Here is a 20,915-nt window from a genome sequence, read left to right as displayed (position 1 = left end):
AGCCTAAACTGGCAAAAACCTCCAACATAAAATCAAGAGGTTTAAAGAATGTACTGAAGTAAGAAAAATAGTAATAATGTAACATAGAACTAAATTGGTCTCCAAACAGCAAGTACTATTGTCACAGTGACATAAGCTTTAATCACAGGAGACCCAAAGTAGGGTTAAAGAAAATTTGTGTTCCCACTGGTAGCTTGAGCTAGCTACAGGAAATTTTTGAATTGAAGAGTTTAATAACCATCTACTAGCTCAGGTATGAAAACATTATGTCTCCCAGGACACAAGGATTTTGAACAGATGGTGTGGGGCAGGCTTACACAGCTTCCCTAGGACACAGCTGTTCAAAATGCTAGACGAAAAAGCAGGAGATACTCTCTGAAGGTTTCACTGAAAATCCCTTCCAGCATGCAAGTGGAAGAATATTCTGGCAGCATATGAAAGCCATACAGCCACATAATCCTCAATATGTGTTTTACTCACCAGTGTTATGGGCTGAACATAGATTTAAAGTTCCATAATGCCTACTTAAGAGAGCAGTCAACCCAATTCTCCATCAGCAACAGCATTCTGACACAATAGCTTTGTAGGAGTGCTGGAACAGTATACACCCCAGCTGATATCCTCCACTGAGGCAGACTCCAGGGACTCATGTGGTACCAATGCCTTACTGCAGGATGGGCTGAAGGTGAAGACGAGGCCTGAGACGAACCAGCAGATATTGGTCTCACCAGGCCCCATGGGCTTTACTCTCCCTTGCAGCCAGCTGTGGGATGAATCACAAGTTCCTAGGGCAGCACCACACCTTCAGCAGGCACAGCCCCAGCTGAGGGGCAGCACTTGTGCTGTTCCTTGTCACCTCAGTCCAGGGCACAGGCTGATGACAGGATCAGCTCTGTTCAGGACTCCAGGCTGGCAGCTTCCCACACACCTGGTCTCATGTCCTTCCAACACTGCTCGAGCACAGAGCAGGGCCACTCACAGCAACAGCATCTGTGCCTTTGGGCCCAAGCCAGTGATTACAGCTACAGATAGCAGCAGCTCACCTTGGGGGTTGTGATGCTATCCAGATTTCAGTGGCGCACTATTCCCACCAGGTATGCTAATCTAGCAGGCCCTTGTCACTTTGAAGCAGGTTTTAGTCAAGAACACAGCCGGGCAAATTCCAAATTCCAAAGCACGTACTTAATGTTGCTAGAACAGTTTGCTTTAAGAAGGCAGTTTCCCTTTTAGGACCCCAACAGGCTTCTGAAATCCTGAAATTTTTTTAGTATCATTCCAAGGTGAAGTTAACTTTACTAATATTACATTATGCTCAGTCTACTTTGCTTTTACTAACAATTTCCATTAGATTTCCCTTTAACCTCTTCCTGGGAGAATACAATGCTAGTAGCCCAGAGGAATAATCTCAGCACTTGGAAAAAGTTCCTGAAGCAATCAGGTCAGCAGCATGTGGACAGATATTTGTCAAAATGAAGATACAGGGAAGCAACGAGGTGAGAAGTCTTTGTCTTGCCACAATCAGCGTTACATGTTTGGAAACTGCACTGCGTTAAGAGTCTGGAAGAGTAAAGGTGTAATGGGGCCTGATGAGGTCAGCACAAGGTTCTAGGAATCAGGACAGTCAGGGGCCAAGCCTTTGCCTACATGCATTTTTGAAAAACATAAACAAGGAGAATGGGGTATTCATCTGCCATTGAGAAATATCCTACACTTCTATCAGGACTGAGAACTGTTATGTCATAAAAACAAAGAGCAAGTGAATGCAGTTTTACCAAAGTTCAATTAGATGATCCAAGTAAACCAGAGATGGAAAAACACACATTACTCAAGTCTCATTGCTCAGATCAGGAATGTCAGCCCCAGCCTCTCCATCTGGTCCTACCAGCAGATTCTGTAAACTGCTACTTTCTTTCATCTTCCTTGCACTAAAAGGGTTGGGGTTTTTTGACCCTCGCCTCCTGAAAAACCCTCAAACCTCAAACACTTTGCTGAGATAGTCTCAGTTTCATTTGGAGTTATCCCAGTGCCTCATCTTCATTGGTTAAATGTTGTTTCCAAAACAGCCTGCAAGCTGCTTCAGATTCCCTCAGCTACAAAAATATACTGCTACAAACACAAAGCTGAGAGCCCAAGTATTTGAAGAGCAACCCCAAAATACAACCATCAAGTTTTGGGTTAGTTCCTCTTCCTCCTGCTGCCTTCAGTTGTTTCTAGTCAATTATTCATCTTTCTCACCAGGACTGGGAGAGGTTCTTTCCAAGGCTTGTTTTTGTACATTTCACTCTGGTAACCATTTGCACTCACCACCTGCATGAGGATTTCCAGATTCAGAATCAATACCCACAGCATGAGTCTGTAGTTATCTGAAGATTTCAAAGTTGTCTTTATTTATAGATCAAAATTCCATGTAACTGAAAAAAAGCCTTAAAGAGAAACACCATCCTTGGCTACAGGAAAGATCCTATGCCAAGTAAAAAACCCACATCAGAAAACCGTCAGATAACTGATTAGAGGATGTTCCCAGACTTAGAGCAATCCCCTGGATCAGTCAATAATTAAAGCTGGTTACTATTCTGTTCTGCACTGAAGTTTAGCAAGGTTTCTAGCCATTTATTACTAAGCCATCAGTGCAGTTCTCACCATGATATTTGAAGCACATCCATTCCAAGCTGGGCATTCAGCAGCAAGAACTTATCAGAATGGGCTTTTCAAGCCCAAGCCATCAACTGAAGCTTTCATTGGTTCGTGGGATGGAAGAGAATGACATTCCTGTTTTCAGGTGGTTTCAAAGGAAGCCTGTGGAACCTCTCATAAGAAGACCCGTGATAAGGTGAGAGACCTGCACCAACACGAACGTTTTGAAATCCTTTAGCTCCCAAAAGGTAGAACCAGTGTTCCTTTAGCAGGCTGACATTCTTCTAGGATACCCAGAAGTTCAGCTAGGATTTGGCTGACCTCCACTAAAAGTCAAGTTTTGAACCAAAACAGGCCTCCAGCCTACAAATGCAGCTCTATGGAAGTGGGTGATATTGTGCCAATGGCCACTACATAGAATCATCCTCTTCTGGACCAACCGTGTAGTTCTATTTGTGATCCAATTGCTGACAATCCACAGCCTTAACTACTCTCTGAAAGTAACCCATACATGTACTGAGTTTAAAGAAGCAGAAAGCCCTCTCACACACCCCAGAAAAAGTTATTTAAGAAACACCTTACCTCATAAATGTTGGGGTGCCACATTTTGGTCAGGAATCTGAAGGTAGGTGGTGAATATGGATAGTCGATAGGAAATTTAATGTGAGCCTGAAAAAAAAGCAGAATATTTTAGCTATGAAACAGAACAAAAAAGACCAACAAGCAACATCTACAGTAAAAAGATCAGGGTAGGGAAAATTCATTAAGGCTACTAAATCGCTCATTTTAAAAAACAGTGCTCAAGTGATCCCACAGTATAACTCTATACAATTTCTTATGAGTAAAACTAACTGAACAAGAAAAATCAAAACACCTGGGCTGGTAATTCTCAGAAAACAAGTCAAAATGCATTCACCATGCCATAATTCAAGAATCAGTATTCCATAGTTCTTGTTAAACAGGGTAAAATATACTGGAAAAGTTTTAACTTGAGAGAACACTGCTGTCTTTTTGAGTTCAAAAGCAAAAAAAGTTAAAAAAAAAAAAGTTTACTAAGCTGAATAGACCTGTGTCCTGGGGTGACGCTGTGAGGTTTGTATCCCCTATTGTCTGTTGGGTCTCTGTTAGATATTGCCCCGTGTGCCTTTGGTGTTGGGTCTGGGAGCAGGGGGAAGGGAGAGGCGCGCAGTTGGTTTTCAGAAACTTTCCTCCGCCGGCTGGCCTTGAGAGTCGGATTCAGCAACACACGGTAAGGGACAGAGAGATCTTTTTCTTTTCTTTGTGCTTTTTTTTCAGTAATCAGTTAGCTAGTGAGTAGCTAGCAGAGGGGGAGAAGCTTCGCTTTTTTTTTTTCTCCTTTTTTTTTAACTTTTTTCTTTCCTGTTTTTTTTTTTTTCTCCTTTTTTTCACCTTCCCTTTGAACTGTTACAATCTCTCTGGACTGAGGACTTGGGGGAGCGCTGTGGGGGCTCGCACCTGGAACCCACCAAGATCCATCCTGTGCAGCGTTTCCCAGTGCCAGAGGGACTGAGACAGAGCAACCATCTCCAGGAAGGACTTCTTTTCTAAATCTGTCATCTCTCCAGAGCGGCACAAAGTTCTTGTTATCGGGTATTGTCCAATTTATTATGCTGGGGAGTGCTTTGTCTGTTTAATAAACAGGGTTCTTTCCACTTCTCTCTGAGGAGGGTTTTTTTCCTGAACCAGTTAGGGGAGGGGAGGGAGGGCCCCTTAGGAGGTTTCCTCCCAAACCTGCCTTAAACCTTTGCAACTTTTCTGGCGCCCAATGTGGGGCCATGCACAGCATCCGCATATTCCTGGAGCTTCTTTGCCGTATCAAGCACAGACTCCTCCGTCTCCTCCCGCTTCATTATTGCTAAAGCAGAAGAGTATTCTTGTGGCCCAAGTTGTATAAGTTTTCGGCACATCACAGATGTACATGGTACCAAGTCTGGGTTCCTAGTGCTTATGACATCTGAGAAGACCATCTCTGCCACTGCCATTTCTCTCAAGCATTGAATCCCTTGTTCTGTGGGCATCCACTGGGTTTGTTGCATGTAGAGATCATCCACACACAGGGATCTTTCTGCCACACTTCCTAGGACCCGTACCCAGAGACTGTGAGGATTGGCCTCTGGCATCATCTGTTGGTCGATGACTGGATCAAGTGACAGGGATCCCAAATGCCTCGCTTCAGTGCTGTTCAGAATTGTAGCCTCACCTGCAGTATCCCAAAGACGGACTAACCAACTAATTACAGATTCATCAGGTTGCTGCCTGTAATCCTTTCTTAGGCCCCAAAGGTCCTTCAGGGAGAAGGAATCAATATTGGTTTCTGATCCTGTGCCTGATGCTTTGGCTTCTGATTTTGGTGAAGGTCCTTCTCCTGGGTCATCGTCGTACACTGGTCGATCAGTTTTCTGTGTGTGCTTCTTTGCCGGAGCAACTGCTAGCGGCTTAGGCTTACTGTTTGATTTAGCTGCCGACTCAGGCTCAGGTTCTGATTTAGCTGCTGGCTTCATGACTGGGGTGGCTGTTGACTGGTATCCCTGCCCCCCTGCCTCTGTCTGCTCCCCTACAGTATCTAACACTGTGCAATAAGCATATGCCAGGGCACAGCTTACTGTAATGATCTTTTCTCCCTTAGAGGCACCACAGTACTTCTCTTTCAGGTATTTCCCCACTTCAGCTGGATTCTGAATTTGTTCACATGGGAAGTCCCAGACTATAGGATCAGAAAATTCCTTAAGGAGTTGGTCCATATCCTCCCATTTGCCACACCACTCCAGATTTTCTATGCCTGGGTCTGTTCCTGGGTCAGGGATTTCATCAGCCCCTCTAGAAATCTCAGCCCTCATTCTAGAAAAGCTGCAGACTGTATAGAGGAAGCTTATCAGATTAAATACCAGAAAGATGGTCTCTTTGACACTTAGGGGAAACTGAACATTCTCCAAAAGTGATGTAACAGATTTAGAGAAGAGGGAAACGAAAGACTGCAACACTTCATCCCCTGCTCCTCCTCCAGCAAACAGGGTGAATAACCATAACCATGAACCATACATACCAGGAATAGATTCCAGCACCTTCATTATGTGTTTGAAAACAGCTATTTACAGGTCCCTATGACATAACTATGGTATGTACACTGTTCCAACACGGCAGGCGAAAAGCAGGATAGGCATTTATTTTAAGGGAATTTAAACATACAATTCAGAAGCATATTATTATGCTACCCTGAATGCCATAAACCACCTTAACATTCTTCAAGGTGGTCTCATATCCTAGAACGGCATGTCCAGCTGATACAAAACAGACAACACAACATTTACTTTGTGGAGAGTGTTTATTCCACCTATTCAGACATCAGAACTTCGAAGGCAATTCGTCCCAGAAACTTGTCACAGTCATCTTGATTTTTTAAATTAGGTGAGGCCAGGATCTTACACTCAATTGCTATTTCTTCTTTTGATACCGTTGGGGGTAATTGCTAGTTGGATAGCCACTAGGGGCTGCAAATAGTGAGCATGCAAGTTTTTCCCATAGTATAGGAAGTACGTCAAGTCCATCGCACCATTAGGAGGAAAATAATTTATGTTATGTCAACCATGCCTTCTTCCTTAGGGGTATACTGTATATGTGGCTCTCCTTCAGGCTTTAATCCAATTACTCTATTCATTTTCACAAGCACACAGGCAGTTCCTTTAGAATAGCCAAAATTTGTATCTTCCTTCCCAGAGCACTGTCCAAGCTCAGAGAGGTTAAATTGACAAGCCTTTTTAACAGCAGCATCACTCTGATTAAAGATCTTTCCTGAGGTACACTCTATGTTTTGGGACTGCTTTGAATCATTATACGATTTCATTATATTTGCCTTCACATGGAGGGGAGTGCAGTATACCTGGAACTGACTGCCCGATGTTTTATAAAACCGATGTTTTATATTTGCTCATACAAATATTTAAAATTACTCTCCCCATGATGAAAAAAAAAATTGTTACATAACTCACTCTATTTACTTTGCCTTTCTTTGAAAGTTAAGTTGGTCCATCCACATGTGTTTCTAATACTACATGTTTTACCACCACAGGCATATTGGAAGTCTCAGCATCATCTGTGTCTGTTTAGTAAATCAGTGCACCTTGAGAAATATTGATGGGCAATGACAGCAAACATATTGCAGTGGTCAACAACCATCTGTGGGGCATGTCTGAGTTGAGTCAATGATGGGAAGACTGCCGAGGTCGTAGCACTGGAAATTCTCTGTGCTGTGCTGCCATCCACAGCAGTCTGAATATGGACTGATCAAGTGTCCAAAATATTTCTCTCTGGAAAGTGGACTTGCATGCTGCTTGCTGCACTATGGAGCAGATTTCCTTGGAGATGCTCAACCCACCAAAAAGTCCTACTGCCGGCCCAGCAAGGGACCTCCAGGGAAGCATCTTCTGGTCCCTCATACACAGCCAGGCTCCTTTGCAACTGAAAATGCAAGAATAGATCCCAAAAGCAAGACTCATATTTATCCTGGTTTGAGACAAATTTAGAAGGAAACTTAGTCGCCCTGGAAAACATGGTAAGAGCAGAAATCCAGGTCACTTGCTTCCACTTAAGTACCTAACCATGCCACTTGTTCAGCAAGAGAAACTTTGGAAAGTTTTATTCCATAGAACACAGAAGCAAACAACCCAACAAATGGATTACAGAACTGTCAAATACCTGACTACAGTTTTACTTATCAGCACATACCTTTGCCTAACAACCCAAATTTTATGGGGTCAAAGTGCTAGGTAGTCAAAAAAAGGAGGTTTTTTTTTCACCTTTACAAAAGCAATTCACCAGCTCACATGGCCTTATGATCTGTAGATGCCTACTCATGACTCTATGTGGGCATGTTATAGCAGCACTGAGTGCTCACCCTGCAGTGATTTGTCACAGTACACTCACAGCCAAGAGATTTATGATCCACTTAAACAATCCCATAGTTTAGGCCAGTTGCACAAATGGCATTGCTCCATAAGCAGTGAGTGAATGGCTTTTGTCACCACACACTGCTGGAGCAAGGACATGCCTGGATCCACAACATGCCACCCTGCACTATAAGCAGAGCAGAGATTGACCCATGACAGGCACATTCCAACTCAAGTGCTTGCATCATATAGCTGCAGACTCCTCCATCCACTGGGGTTTTCCCAAGAAAGCCCATTCCTGTGCTCACATGCAGTTACATGAGATCTAAGACATAAAATGGCAAAAGGACCAAGATTAAAAACGCAGAAGACAACAAAACTCAGGGTTGAGCTACCTACAAGATGTCTTAGAAAAATCTGTCTTCTACACAGCCACAGCTTCCAGGTGACCAAAACTGTGCCAGTAGACTACGAGCACTGCCATGCTTATAACCCATACAGCTGCTCAAGGAGTGCAGGTCTCATTACTCCCAGTAAACTCCCTCTGCTTTTGAATTGTCTAATCCTGAGGGGTTTGTCTCAACAAGACCACTCCAGAAGCTGAGCCGGAGGCACCAGTATGTCATGCAGACTCATGCAGAAGCTGTAGATCCTGAAAGTTTGTTCCAGATTTCGAATTCCTGTTTGACAAACACAGTTCTTTATTAGGAAAGGACTACCTGCCTAAAATAACTATCACTATGGAATGCAGTGTTGTGTCACATGAAGGATTCACTTGAACTCTAGGAACAGAAAATGCAACTGGAGAAACAAAAGAAATCTTTCCTTCCCACATGCAGGCAGCCAAGATCCTAGCTTCCCTGTAATCTATCACATATTTAGAGAAATCAGTCACATTATATGGTGATCAGCTATTTCTAACTAGTTTGTAGCTCTTTAGCACATTGAGACTCTGTACTGGAACATAGAGCAAGTGAGGCTTCTCTACAAACCTGATTTCAGAGTCAAAAACCTCTGAAACAGAAAACCCTGAATTTCAGGCAGGGATTTTTCCCACACCAAATGAGCAACACTGTCAGGTCCCCATGGTGAGATCATCCAGAATTTGAAAGTGAAACCAAACATTTTTCCAGGACATTGCAAACAGTCTGAGAGAATTACCTCATCTCTTCTGCAAGAGAAACCATGGAAAGTTATATAAGCCTACTCTGCTCTCACTGAATGTGATTTGAGTTTTTAAGAGTTAAGCAAGCCAAGATTTTCCAAGACAAGCTGCAAGACTGTTTGCAAAGATGAAGCAACAGCCACAATTACAAGTCATTCTTTTCTCCACTGAAAGCCTGATTCTAAACATGCTAAAAAAAAAAAAAAAAAAGAGAAAAGTAAATTATGCAATAAACCTAACGTTAAATAGAGCTCACAGAAGAGTTTTTCCCTACAATTTCAATAATATAAGGCAAAAAAAATATGTTAAACTCAGCCAGGCTGCTAGGTACTAGAGTGTGGCAAAGTTTACAGGGAGTCTGTTGTTAGCCCAGTGTTGGGGGTTAGGTTTGTTCCTTTTTTTTCCTCTAAAGAATTTTTTCCCCACAAGTTACCAAAGAGACCAAGTGTTGGATACTGGAGAGTACTTAACCGAAACAAAGAGGTAGACAAAAGGTGGAAGGGGGAGATAACGCAGATAAAAGATAAAGCTTGAGGCAGCTGCGTGCTTTTCTGCTTCCGGCGTTCGGGGAGACGCGAGTCTGCCGCTCCTCGAGGAGCTCAGCCGCCGCAAAGCACGCCGAGCAGAGAACGGCTGTTGCTAGCTAGAGGAGTTTCACTGTAGCCAAAAGGATCCAGTCCTGAGAAATCTACTATCACCGGTTCGACCTGAATCCTGAGTTTTTCTCTGCCACTCGCAGAAGCTGGGCCGCTTTCTGCCTCGCCTTCAGCTCCTTCGGCGCTGCTCCTCTTGCTGCAGCGTGACCCTGCACCCCCTGCGCTGCCGGGACATCCTGCCCCTGCCTGCCGGGACACCCTGCCATCCCAGCTACCAGCCCGGGACTTTTCCACTGTTCCAGCTTGGTGCTCTGAGGATCCTGCAGGGACACCGAAACCAAACTGCCCTGGGTTTTGTGAAACAAAGCCCTCAAAGTTCTTGGTACTGTTGTCGTTTGTCATTAATGCTGTAGTTGTTTGGTGAGGGGGGGGGGGGGGAGTTTTTTTTGTGTTTGTTTGCTTTGTATTACATACTAATAAAAAACTGCTATTCCTATTTCCCAAATCTTTGCCAAAGAGCCTCTGATTGTAATTCTACCTAGCAGATACCTGTCTTCCTAAACCAAGACACCCAGTTACAGCCACACAAACTAATTTAAGAGGACTAAAGATGCAGCTCAGTTCTCCCCTTCAAGTTCCAAACAGTTCCTGCATTCACCACTTGCCTGACTCCTCAAACTGAACTTAAACAAAACAGAAATAATCCTATTTTGGTTATGATTTTAGCCAGCTGCATGCCATGGCTCCTTGACATCACTGAACATACTCAACAGCCAGGAAGGTGAAGACCAGCCACCAATCACCTCATTCCTCCCTTCCCCAGTTTGTAACTAGTCATGCTTATAGTCCCTAGAAAAATAATAAATTCTTCTAAATAGTTCAGCCTGGAAGAAGATACAGCCCTTTACAGACGTTTAGAGCTGCCACAAGAACTTCAACTTCCAAATTACACCATAGCACATATTTTAAGAATATTGCTACCAACATAGTAACTTTGTTTCCTGTTGTACTGCTCCCCTGCATCTTCAACAGAGACTGCACTTCAGGTTTGTCAATTTTCTTTAGGTTGGATAAGACAAAGGCACAGGTTCTGCTATGTATGCCAGAAAAACACACAGTCTCACTAGATCTTATGTGACTGAAAATATAAACCTAGTATTTCTGCCAACCACTGAATTATTCACTGATTCAGTCATTATGAATAACTATTACAGCAATTTTGTTTCTTGAGAACTTGCCACACACTTGACTCAACACTTATACTTGGTCACAACTATTTTAAGCACTCCAGGCTTGGGGCAGAGAGGCTGGAAAGCTGCCTGGCAGGAAAGGACCTAGGGGACCTGGTTGACAGTGGCTGAAAATGAGTCAACATGTGCCCAGATGGGCAAGAGCATCCTAGTCTGGATCAGCAATAGCATGGTCATTAAAACACAGGCAGGATTCCCTCCTAGCCTCACTCCTCGTACCAGCCTAGCTGCAAATGACACTTCAGCAGTCTGACACTGATTTTTTTACATCCATCTCAAGCTGGCAAAACTGAGACCCCTGATTTTTAGACAGAAAGGGAAGGAATGTTGAATTCATCCTACTTGCCCAGTGCAGACAGGTCATGGGGGAAGCACATACATTTCCCAGAAAGCCACCAGGATCACAACTGATCTGATTTGAGGATAATGGGGAACACCATCAGCTTTTATAGTGGCCAGCATAAATTGCAGCTGTGTGGTGTTCCTGAAAGTGCCATTTAGAGATTTTTTTTTTCAAAAACATCGCAAGCCCCTTAATGCCAGCCCCTCTAAAATTCTGCATTAGTGAGGGCAAGGACTGTTAGCAAATTGTATTTAAGATCAGATACAAAGGAAGTGGTTTGAGTTTTTAAACTGTTTTTCTGATATTTGTAATTATCTGCTACAGTCAGCCCACAGATAAGCTCCTATTGACTCTGTGCAGGTATCATCAAGGTCTCTTACAGATAACCCACCTGCCCTAGTAGACTCAAAGACAGCACAAGGACTCCTCACTTTCCTTCTTAAGGGGCACAACCAGGCTCCCCACTGTGCTCCTGCTGACTGCTCCACACGCTGAATATACAAGGTGAGAGCAGGAACTACAGGCCATTACCAGGTTAAGTGTTTGTATCTAATCCCACAAAATGCCCTTTCCTGCTTCTGGTGCATCACGCATTTATGCAATTCATTTAGTGGAATCTCCTCTTTCACATTAAGCCTGGATTAGTGCATGCAATATTAAACACTATGTGCTGGAAAGCACGTTCAGTAGAGGTCAGCAGTCAGTACCAGCAGCCAGTTTCTCACAGCAGTGAGGTTTAAAGTACCTCAGTATCATCCAGCTCACAACATGTAAAACAGCATTACAGCCAGTCCTACCGCACTGTCAATTACTTGCTGAGGCAAAAATGAATGTAGGGCCAACACTGCTATTTCACCTCTGTTTATGGCTTATGGCCTAATTAATTTCTTGTGGCAGAGTTGGCTAGCCTGATACTTAAAATGCAGTTATTGCTTTATTTCCCAGCAGCACTGTATCAGTGTTTATTGACATCTGTTGTGCTTTCACAGAATAGGAGCACATCTCTGACCCAAGATGAGTGACCAGGCTACTGAAGTCTTGTGAGTTCTGATAACTTCCTTGATGCTGAAGTGGCCATATGAACAGTAACAGCAGAAAACCCCTGATGTCCTGCATTACCTGCACTGTTTCAAAAGGAATTTAAATCACAAAGATCTGAATGGGAAGAATGAACTAGATTTCATGAGGACATGAAACATCTAAACAAAAAAGAAAATAGAGCCAAATATCAGCAGAGCAATGATGAGTCAAGAAGTAAGGCTAGCTTACACAGAGACTGGTTTGACAGGCACCAGCCCATTCTCGTTTCACACTAAACCATATCTTGTAAACATTTCCTAATTTAGTTATCTGGGGCACAACTAAATCTGTTGTTTTCAGTGGAAGGCTTCCTCTGGGACAAACTAGATTTCCTTTTCCCAGAACTTCTTTTAACAGTAAAATGTTATTAAATATTTCTGTAACATATTATCTGCTACGTTCCTAAAGTAGACATTGTTGGCAAGTCATCCAACCCAGACCAAAGCGGGTAAAGGGCTAGATTACAAAAGCATCCATCTACACTCAGCTAATAGTTGCCAGGTCCATTTCCACTGCTCTTGACTTTTCATGATACTACAGAAAATGCTATCATTTCAACAAGTGCAGGAGACGCAACCTTCAGCAAGAGATACTGAGTAGGAAACAGTGGCATCCTGAAACAACAAAGTAGTTATTCTATAACCTGCCCATTTTCACACAGCTTTTGCTCTTGTCTGCTATCTCATCACTTAAAAGGCCATGACCAGCAGCTATGTAAGACACACCACCAAACAGAACTTCTTGATTCTCTTTCACAGGACAAGCTGTTGGTTCAACAGCTTCACTGAGCTTTGACACAGGGGCCAAACAATAAAGCAATTTCAGATTCCCACAAGAGAAAGCTGATGTCATCTTGTGGTTTATGTATTTTCCCAGAAACTTCCATGCTGAAATATTACAAGATTGCACCCTCAATTTAACCTTCAACCCAGGGTCAGGCCTCATTTTAGGAGACAAAAAGATTAAGATGGAAAAAAATCAGAGACTATGACAGGCCAGATGTTAAGAGATTTCTGCCATGCCTGAAGGCTTCTTTGTGGGGAGATTTTGCCCTTGGATTTGATGCCTTCAGGTTGCCCACAGACTGTACACAGGCTTGAGATCGGGATCACTCTGTGTGTGCTATGCAGAGAGGCTACTCTCTGTGACTATTTTCCAGGCGGAAACAGATGACTCAGTTCTTATTTACATCTGTACAAACACACCAGCTTCCCCATTTAGACAAAATAGGAAGAATAACTCCAAATGTTATACTTATGTCCAAACTTAAGTTTTCCTGTGCAGCCTGATACTTGCTGAAGGAGCCAGAGATACTTGAGGATAACACATCTAAAGTTTAAACCAAATCATGCATCTCCCCCTAGGCCTTTGCCTCAGAGTAGATGCTGGGACTTAAATACCCAACTACACATGTAACAGAGCATGCTGATACCTGAACTGGTAACGCTCCCACATAAGCATAACTATTTTAGATACAGTTTCTCTCTGCCTCAGACATTGCAATTTTCCATCTCCTTCCATTTGTAAAAACAACAGTTTTGGTGGAGCAGTGGTGGGAATATTTGAGACAGCCTACTCAAAGTATCACGGTACATTACTGGCATCTTTGGGACCATATGTGGAAGTCCTCCAATTACATATGTAGAGGGTTGTCAATCTGGGCACCTCTCTCTACTTGCCAGGCTTCAGGGTCCAAAAGACCGTCTCTTTAGTAAGAATTGAACTAGGCTATGACATCTTCAATTTTTTGTTCAATCTCACCATTTGGAATTTAACTTTACTGGATAAGTAATTCATATTTTCTTGACACAGATTTACACAGGCACATCTATGGAATGGTTAACTGTGAGACAGCATACATACTTTAGATGTATCCTGGTAATTTATCAGTGGGATTAATTAACAGTGGGATTAAGGGCACCCTCAGTAAATTTTCACTGATGATACTACTGATCTAGCTCTGTAGTGCAGTCACACTATGGGGGGAAGGGATGCCATCCAGAGGGACCTGGACAGGCTGGAGAGGTGGGACTGTGTAAATATCATGGAGTTCAACAAAGCAAAGTATGAGGTCCTACATCTGGACTGTGGCACACCCACAGAGAAGTGGGTGATTGAAAAGAGCCTGGCTGAGAAGGCCTGGGGGTGATGGTTGATATACAACTCAATGTGAGCCAGCAGTGAGCACTCACAGCCAAGAAAGGCAAATGTACCCTGGGATAAATCCAAAGAATTGCGGCCAACAGGTTGAGGGTGGTCATTATCCCCTCTACTCTTGTGACATCCCCCTAGGATTACTGCATACAGTTCTGGTGACCCCAGCACAGAGAAGGACATGAAAGTGTTGGAGCAAGTCCAGAGGAAGTCACAAAGTTGCTGAGAGAACTGGAGCACCTCCCCTATGAAGACAGACTGAGAAAGTTGGGGCTATTCAGCCTGGCAAGGAGAAGGTCACGTGGAAACCCCATAGGAACCCTTCAGTATCTGAAGGGGCCTATACAAAAGCAGGAGAGGGACTCATCATCAGGAACTATAGATGGGACAAAGAGTAATGGGCACAAACTGAAAGAGCAGAAAATGAGGTTGGATATTAGGAACAGACTCTTTACTGTGAGGGTAGTGAGACACCAGCACAGGTTGCCCAGAGAAGCTGTAGATGCCCAATCTCTGCAAGTGTTCAAGGCCAGGATGGATAAGGTTTTGAGCAACCTGGTCTAGTGGGAGGTGTCCCTGCCCACACCAGGGGGATTGGGACTGTATGATCTTTAAGGGTCCCTCCCAAACTCTTAAAGTTCTGTGATTAATCGGGGCCAAAACACTTCCCAATTTTCCCAAAAATGTTGGACAGAGTGTCTGTGAACTTACTCATTCCAATACTTGCATCTTTACCAAAACACAGCAGATTGTTTTGTTGCTCTGTGAACCAAGTCATACCATTTGTACCTGCTGAGTGATGTCCAAGCTAGCTCAATGTGAGAACACCCTTTCCTTCAGCCTGTTTTTACTATTTTTAGCCAATTCTTTAAAGCAGTACTATTCATGAGTCAGTGAATGACTAATTGCCTTGATTCTATTCCTATGCAAGCCAGGCTGGATGCAAGAGGAAAGATCTCCTCACGGGACAGCCTATCACATGTTTTACTAAAAACACAGGGCAGGTCTTGATGCAGTCACCTCTTTCATAAGCAGCAAGGGGAAAGGCATATTTATAGTATTTTAAGTGTAAACGCTAGCACTGTGCTGCAGTGTTACACAACTTCGCCTTTCCCAGCATGGCAGGCAGCAGCTCTCTGATGAGACTTCTTGAGCTGGCATACCAGCAGCCTTTCTTTAAATAAGGGACACAGGCTTCAGGAAGGTGAATGGCAGCACTCAGGAACTACAGTTGAAATTTTATTTATTCTGGCTGCCATGCAGAAGCCAACAAAGTACTCTTGCAGCCTTATCACTTATTTTTCAGCCACTGCATTACTGATCATAAGCCCTCCTGCTTGAAGCTGGACACAGGCAGTAAATCTAGGCAGACTGAGCGGTAGCAAACAAGTCTGCTGGACTGTACCGCTACCAAGCAAACAGCTAAATCAGCAGCACCATCTCCTAGCGTGGAGACCCAATAACAATGTGTTAGTCTAGATGTATAACCCTATAGTGATACACTGTATTATGCATAGCCCCACCCAGTGTACAACCATCTGAAAAGCATCTCCAATCCTGCACAAGTGAAGTCTGATAAATGTCCACCAGCTGGCCCCTGCACAGCATCCTCCAGTTCACTGCAGGAGCCAGCACTGTGTCAAAAGGTACTTGCTAGCGAGAAGATTATATCTGAGACACAAAGGCAAATTTTCCCATTATTGCATGATGCACCTGCCAGCTCCATTATCACAGGCTGCTCTGACCAGAACAAGTATAAAGTTTTAGCTTGGATAAATGAATTAGCAGATACACAGACATCCTTGCTCCCCAGGCTATTCTTTCTACAGTAACATGTTTTGAGTGGGCTTTTTTTGCTAGTGAGGAGTCAAATTAAAAGAGGCATTCAGCATTCTGTCATTCTTCACCTCTTTTCGCCTCTGCCTTGTGCTTCAGAGGATCTGGAGGTCACAGCATTACAACCAGTAAAACTTTACTATGGATATACAAGACACAAGTATAACTCTGAAGTGAAGACTAGCATTAATATTTCTACCTATGTTCTAACTAGTTGCCATGTCAATTACTAATGCAACATCCAGATAAAGCCAGAAACCTCAATTTGCTGAAAAATCTCCTGAAAGAGTCAGCAAAGGGAGCAAAGCAGGTTGAGTCATCTGCAGTGCAGCATAATTTAAGGTATCATTTATACTTATAAAAGCAGAACTACTGCAGTCAAACAAGCTTGGTACAAGCACACACAGCCTTGAAATTCAAGCCTGTATTTAATTAATTGGAACCATTAAGTTTGAAGGTGTACCAGGTGAGAGTAGCAGTGAGGAAGAACCACTTAAGCCTACCACAGGTTAAGAGGACTAAGGTCAAGGCAAAAAATTAATGAGACAGGTGTAAGATGAGAATACAGGAAAAGGGATCTTATAATTTGGATGAAGAAAGATGGAACTTGTAGGAAAGTCAAAGGAAAGTTGTACAATTGTGTGACTAAAAGCAACCCTTAAAGTTTCATTTTTACCTCACCAACATTATGCACTATTTCCTGCCCGTACAAAGAAAGGATCTGAAGGGAAATTGGAACTCATTTAATTTTTCTTCATATATTTAAGCATGTCCTAGATATAGTTCTTGATTCAAAGTGTCATATCTGACTTAACTTTGGAAGAAATTTGTGTGACAGATCACATGTGAGTGGCATAATAGCGATGATGAGATCTATGGCAGATCTACAGTCTGCTCCTAGCAGGCAGCACTGGAGTGCTGCTGAAAAAAAGCCCCCAAACCGAACAATGGGGAAAAAAGCAGGCCAGTCTAAGGTGAGCAACAAGATGAACTGCAGTATCAGGCTGACAGCAAGAGCTCTTGCATGAGGTGCTGCATTTAAAAAGATTTCTAGGAACAGGTGATATCTGAAGGAAAAAAAAAAAAGGTACTTCCAGACATAACAAGTTTTCTATTGTGAGATATCATTTTCTACTTAGACTCTTCTGGGATCTACCCTCTTACAATTCTTGGATAACTTACTTTTCAGCTCTGCTTGCCAAGGTCTTAAATGTTTAGCTAAATGCTAGAGAAACAGATAAAATATGATCATCCACAGCATTCTCATGCATATGCCAGTAACCACATAGCAAGTTCATATGTTGAAGCCTCCTCAGAAACAAGGCATGTTCCCTTCCGGCAAAGACTCAGCTAAATGCTCTTCCACTTTCTCAATAACAGTATCAACAAATGTTACTACAGAGACCACTTATAAGAATGCACACTGTCTGATAGCTCAAGTACAGTGCTCCAACACACTCCCACACTCAGAAAATGCAGCATCCATATAGTCGGTTTGGAAACCAGGTTCTCTTATTCCATCCAGAGAAAAATGATACCCACACATCTGCAAAAAACTAAGACTGAGCACTAGACTTGATCATGTATAGAATAAACCAAGGCTACCAAACCCCAAGACTGGCAAGAACAGAAAATTCATCCATATCTGTGTGCTGGACAATCCCACGATGATATTCTTTCCTGTCTGATCAGACTGAGTCTTGAAAACTTCAGTCTCCATGTTGTTAGGCCATTAGATAAGACACCCTGCACCTGATACACTTTTATCAAATTACAATGCAGTAATAAGCATTTTACAGCAAAAGTCAACAGTGTTTTGTAAGTACAGCCCTGTCATGGGAAACCTACCCCAGTTACACAATGAAGCCTATGAACCACAAAATAACCTGTGCTGGTAATTAAAGCCTTATCTATGCTAGGATAAAATATGTTCATGTTAAAATTATTTACCTTCACTCACTGTTAAATATTTTTGTGACTGTTTTTTCCACCTACTAGCAAGTAATCCAAGCTTCTAGGTTCTGATGCTTTAAGGTTCATCAGTAGTTAATTATCAGTAACTATTTCAAACAGATGATTTGAATTCAGCCATAGTATCAAGAGAATGGCTGTATTTTGATGTAAAAAAAAATTTAATTCACTGCATGTAAAGACGTGTTACAGTGACAGATTCAGATATCTGCATGCTACTTAGAGTATAAGCTGCTTCCTGCCACAGAAATGAATCCAAAGCATGACTTGGAGGAGCCTCTAGTGGTGATGAAGTAGATGTGATTATGAATTAGCAGATGCTTAAGCTAAGAGCCTTGCTGGCATTCACATAGCCTACAGACACAACTCCTAGTGAAGTTACTGGCAATGTGGCCTGCAAGCCACACACACACTTGGGACCAAATAGCATGTTTTCAACAGTGCTCTACCTACAAATTTTACCTTGCCTTGATTCAAGAACCAAGCAGCTTGCTTCTTGACTTCTTCAGCTTGTAGGCAATATTTAGTGCAAAAACAGAATAAAGGTATATCCTGACAACTTGTTTAATCTCTTTCAGACTAGTATTTTTTGCAGGGAGGTAAATGCACAAATTCCTGTAGCAGTGAGTTCTACAGTTTAAACTGCACACTGTGTCAAAAATCCACTTTTGTTTTGACTCACTTCATAGTTCTATTTAATGCATATTCGTTCTTGAATTAGGAAAGAGCAAACCATCATCCTCTCTTGACTTTTTTTGGTTTAATGCATGGCTTAATAATCCCTAATTGTGCCCCTTCTCAGTCATTACATCAAGAATTCTCAAAGTTTCCTAGAATAGGGAGCAGTGCTGGTACCAGTTTTCTCCAGTAAGTTATATTGACACAGGCAGACCACTATTTTTAAACAAACTGTCTATGTACACAGAAGGCAAGGATGTGAAAGCCTTGCACTGCAGAAACACATCCTTTGAGTAACTTTACAGTGACATTAGAGCAGTATCTTCCACAGGTAACAACACCGGAGAATGTTTAGTTGCTGCAAAACGACTTTCCCGGAGCGTGAACTTTGATAATATCTGTTGAAACTCATTTGGCAAGACCAGCAGGTGTCAAACTGTGGAGTTTCTCCAATCTTGTGACCTGTTGCAGCCACACTGATGTGGCATGTAACTGGAAAGCTGCTTTCACTCTATCAGGAGGCCCTGTAACATTACTCTTTTTGGTAAGCATTAATATTGACGCAACACCTTCTTTAGCCTAGCACAAAAGAAAATAAAAAAAACGCATTTGGCGATTTGGTTGCATTGTCTCACATACCATTTAGGTTCCAGTACGAGCCCTTAAAGAACTGGAGCCTCTGGCATCAAGCATTGAATGAAACAGCTATCTTTTGTTTGTAGTTACAAGGTTCAGATGCTGAAAAAGTTAATGCTGTTTCAGCACTTTGCAACAACAATTGCAGGCTAGACACTGTCAAAGTACTTCAGAGGTTTGCTTTTTCACAGCCAAAAGATTTGTCTGACAAATACAGATCTCCATCTTTCCTACACTCCTCCTGATAAGCACAGTAGACTTTCTCCCAAATCAAATAATAGAACTGGTGCCAATTTTTATTTTCCCAAATTCTACCGAAAATTATACAACTATTTGACTTCTATATATGATCAGTATGTTTATAGAAATTGCTAGTTGTCAGGGTGTGTTTTAGAAGGCCTGGATATAATGAAATAAAGAGGTATCCTGTGCCTAGAAAATAATGTAACAAAAACTATGTAAAATAATAAGCATTATTTAAGTTATAAATATAGGAAACTATGCTGCTATGTTAGACCTTTGGATGAAAATTATACCGCACAATGACTGGAAGACAAAAATAATTTCTTTACACTTACATTGCTTACAAAGGTATACCTTTACATGGTTAGAGTCTTACTCTTGCATGGAATTCATTTCCTAGGGAAAAAACCCAGAGTTCTGCAGATGCTACTGTGGAGAAAGCATACAATGATGTACATTTAAGAACTCTGTATGCCTTGGCAGATTTGGGGAGAGATCACAGAGTTGGCTGGGATGGGGGAACACCACAATGTGACCAACAGGAGTCAACTGTTTTCCAGTAGCTGCTTTATTCTGTGCTATTCTCAGCTGCTTTTCTCTATATGAACAGCTACAGGATGGAGATTTTAGCCTAAGAAAAGCTTCATGCTATAAGTTTTCAGTTTTAAAAGTATCTAGCCATACAAGAGGCAATACTGGCACAGAGCAGCTCACAAAAAATCCCAGGTTACGCACCCATGTCATACTACGAAGAGTTTTGAGGAAGACATGGGGGGAATACCTGCACTATAAGGGTGGTGGAGAGGGGGACAACTGCACAAACTCATTCCAAGCAGCCTGCCAGAAAAATCACCCACAAAGACCCTTCCATTCCTATTCTTGAACATCTAGTATTATTTACTAGAGCTGCTGCTCAGTCCCTCCTACCTAACCTTGCCCCAGTATTTACTGCCTCTAAGGAAAAGCATTTTCAAGTGAGACTGTTTCCCATCAGACACTGCAAGAACAATGACCTTCAGGGGCACTGACAATAGTCTGAAGAGTAAACTATCAGATCCAAGGGTCTTCTTTGCTGTCCTAAAAGGGTTATGCATTTCCAGATCCAGACAATTTGCCTCCACATCCCTCCAGTCCTGAACTGGCCCTGTGAAAAAGATGATGCACCTTAGGAACAGCCCAATTGATTCCTATAAAGTACACTGAAGCAGGGTTTTGGGTGACCGGTGCAACATACACTCACAAAATCACTCCTAAGATAGACCTCAGCCATACCATCACAAATTTATGTGTCAGGCACATAAACAGCTCAACCAAGCAAGTACAACTGTCTCTAAAGATCTCTGCACATCTGACCTTTCATGTTACACTTGCCTGCTCAACTTTATACTGTTCTATACCCAATATTGATGGATTTGGTGCAAGACA

The 20,915-nt window shown here is 42.5% G+C and overlaps 1 protein-coding gene and 1 pseudogene across 1 annotated transcript in view; both read right to left on the bottom strand.

Annotated features, from left to right (window-relative positions):
- UBE2R2 (ubiquitin conjugating enzyme E2 R2) overlaps positions 1 to 20,915 on the bottom strand; it is a 57,937-nt gene that overhangs the window by 11,037 nt on the left and 25,985 nt on the right. The window contains exon 2 of the mRNA XM_066180901.1: positions 3,217 to 3,303. Within this exon, the coding sequence (XP_066036998.1) occupies positions 3,217 to 3,303 (87 nt within the window). The remainder of the gene's footprint in view (positions 1 to 3,216; positions 3,304 to 20,915) is intronic.
- LOC136288796 (sodium/potassium-transporting ATPase subunit beta-3 pseudogene) lies at positions 5,855 to 7,101 on the bottom strand (annotated as a pseudogene).

The sequence above is a fragment of the Chamaea fasciata genome, unplaced genomic scaffold (assembly GCF_029207755.1).
Source record: "Chamaea fasciata isolate MVZ Bird 193981 ecotype frontalis unplaced genomic scaffold, bChaFas1.0.hap1 SCAF_4, whole genome shotgun sequence".
NCBI lineage: Eukaryota > Metazoa > Chordata > Aves > Passeriformes > Sylviidae > Chamaea > Chamaea fasciata.
Note: the sequence above shows the minus strand (reverse complement) of the source record. Positions and strands in the feature narration are given on the sequence as shown.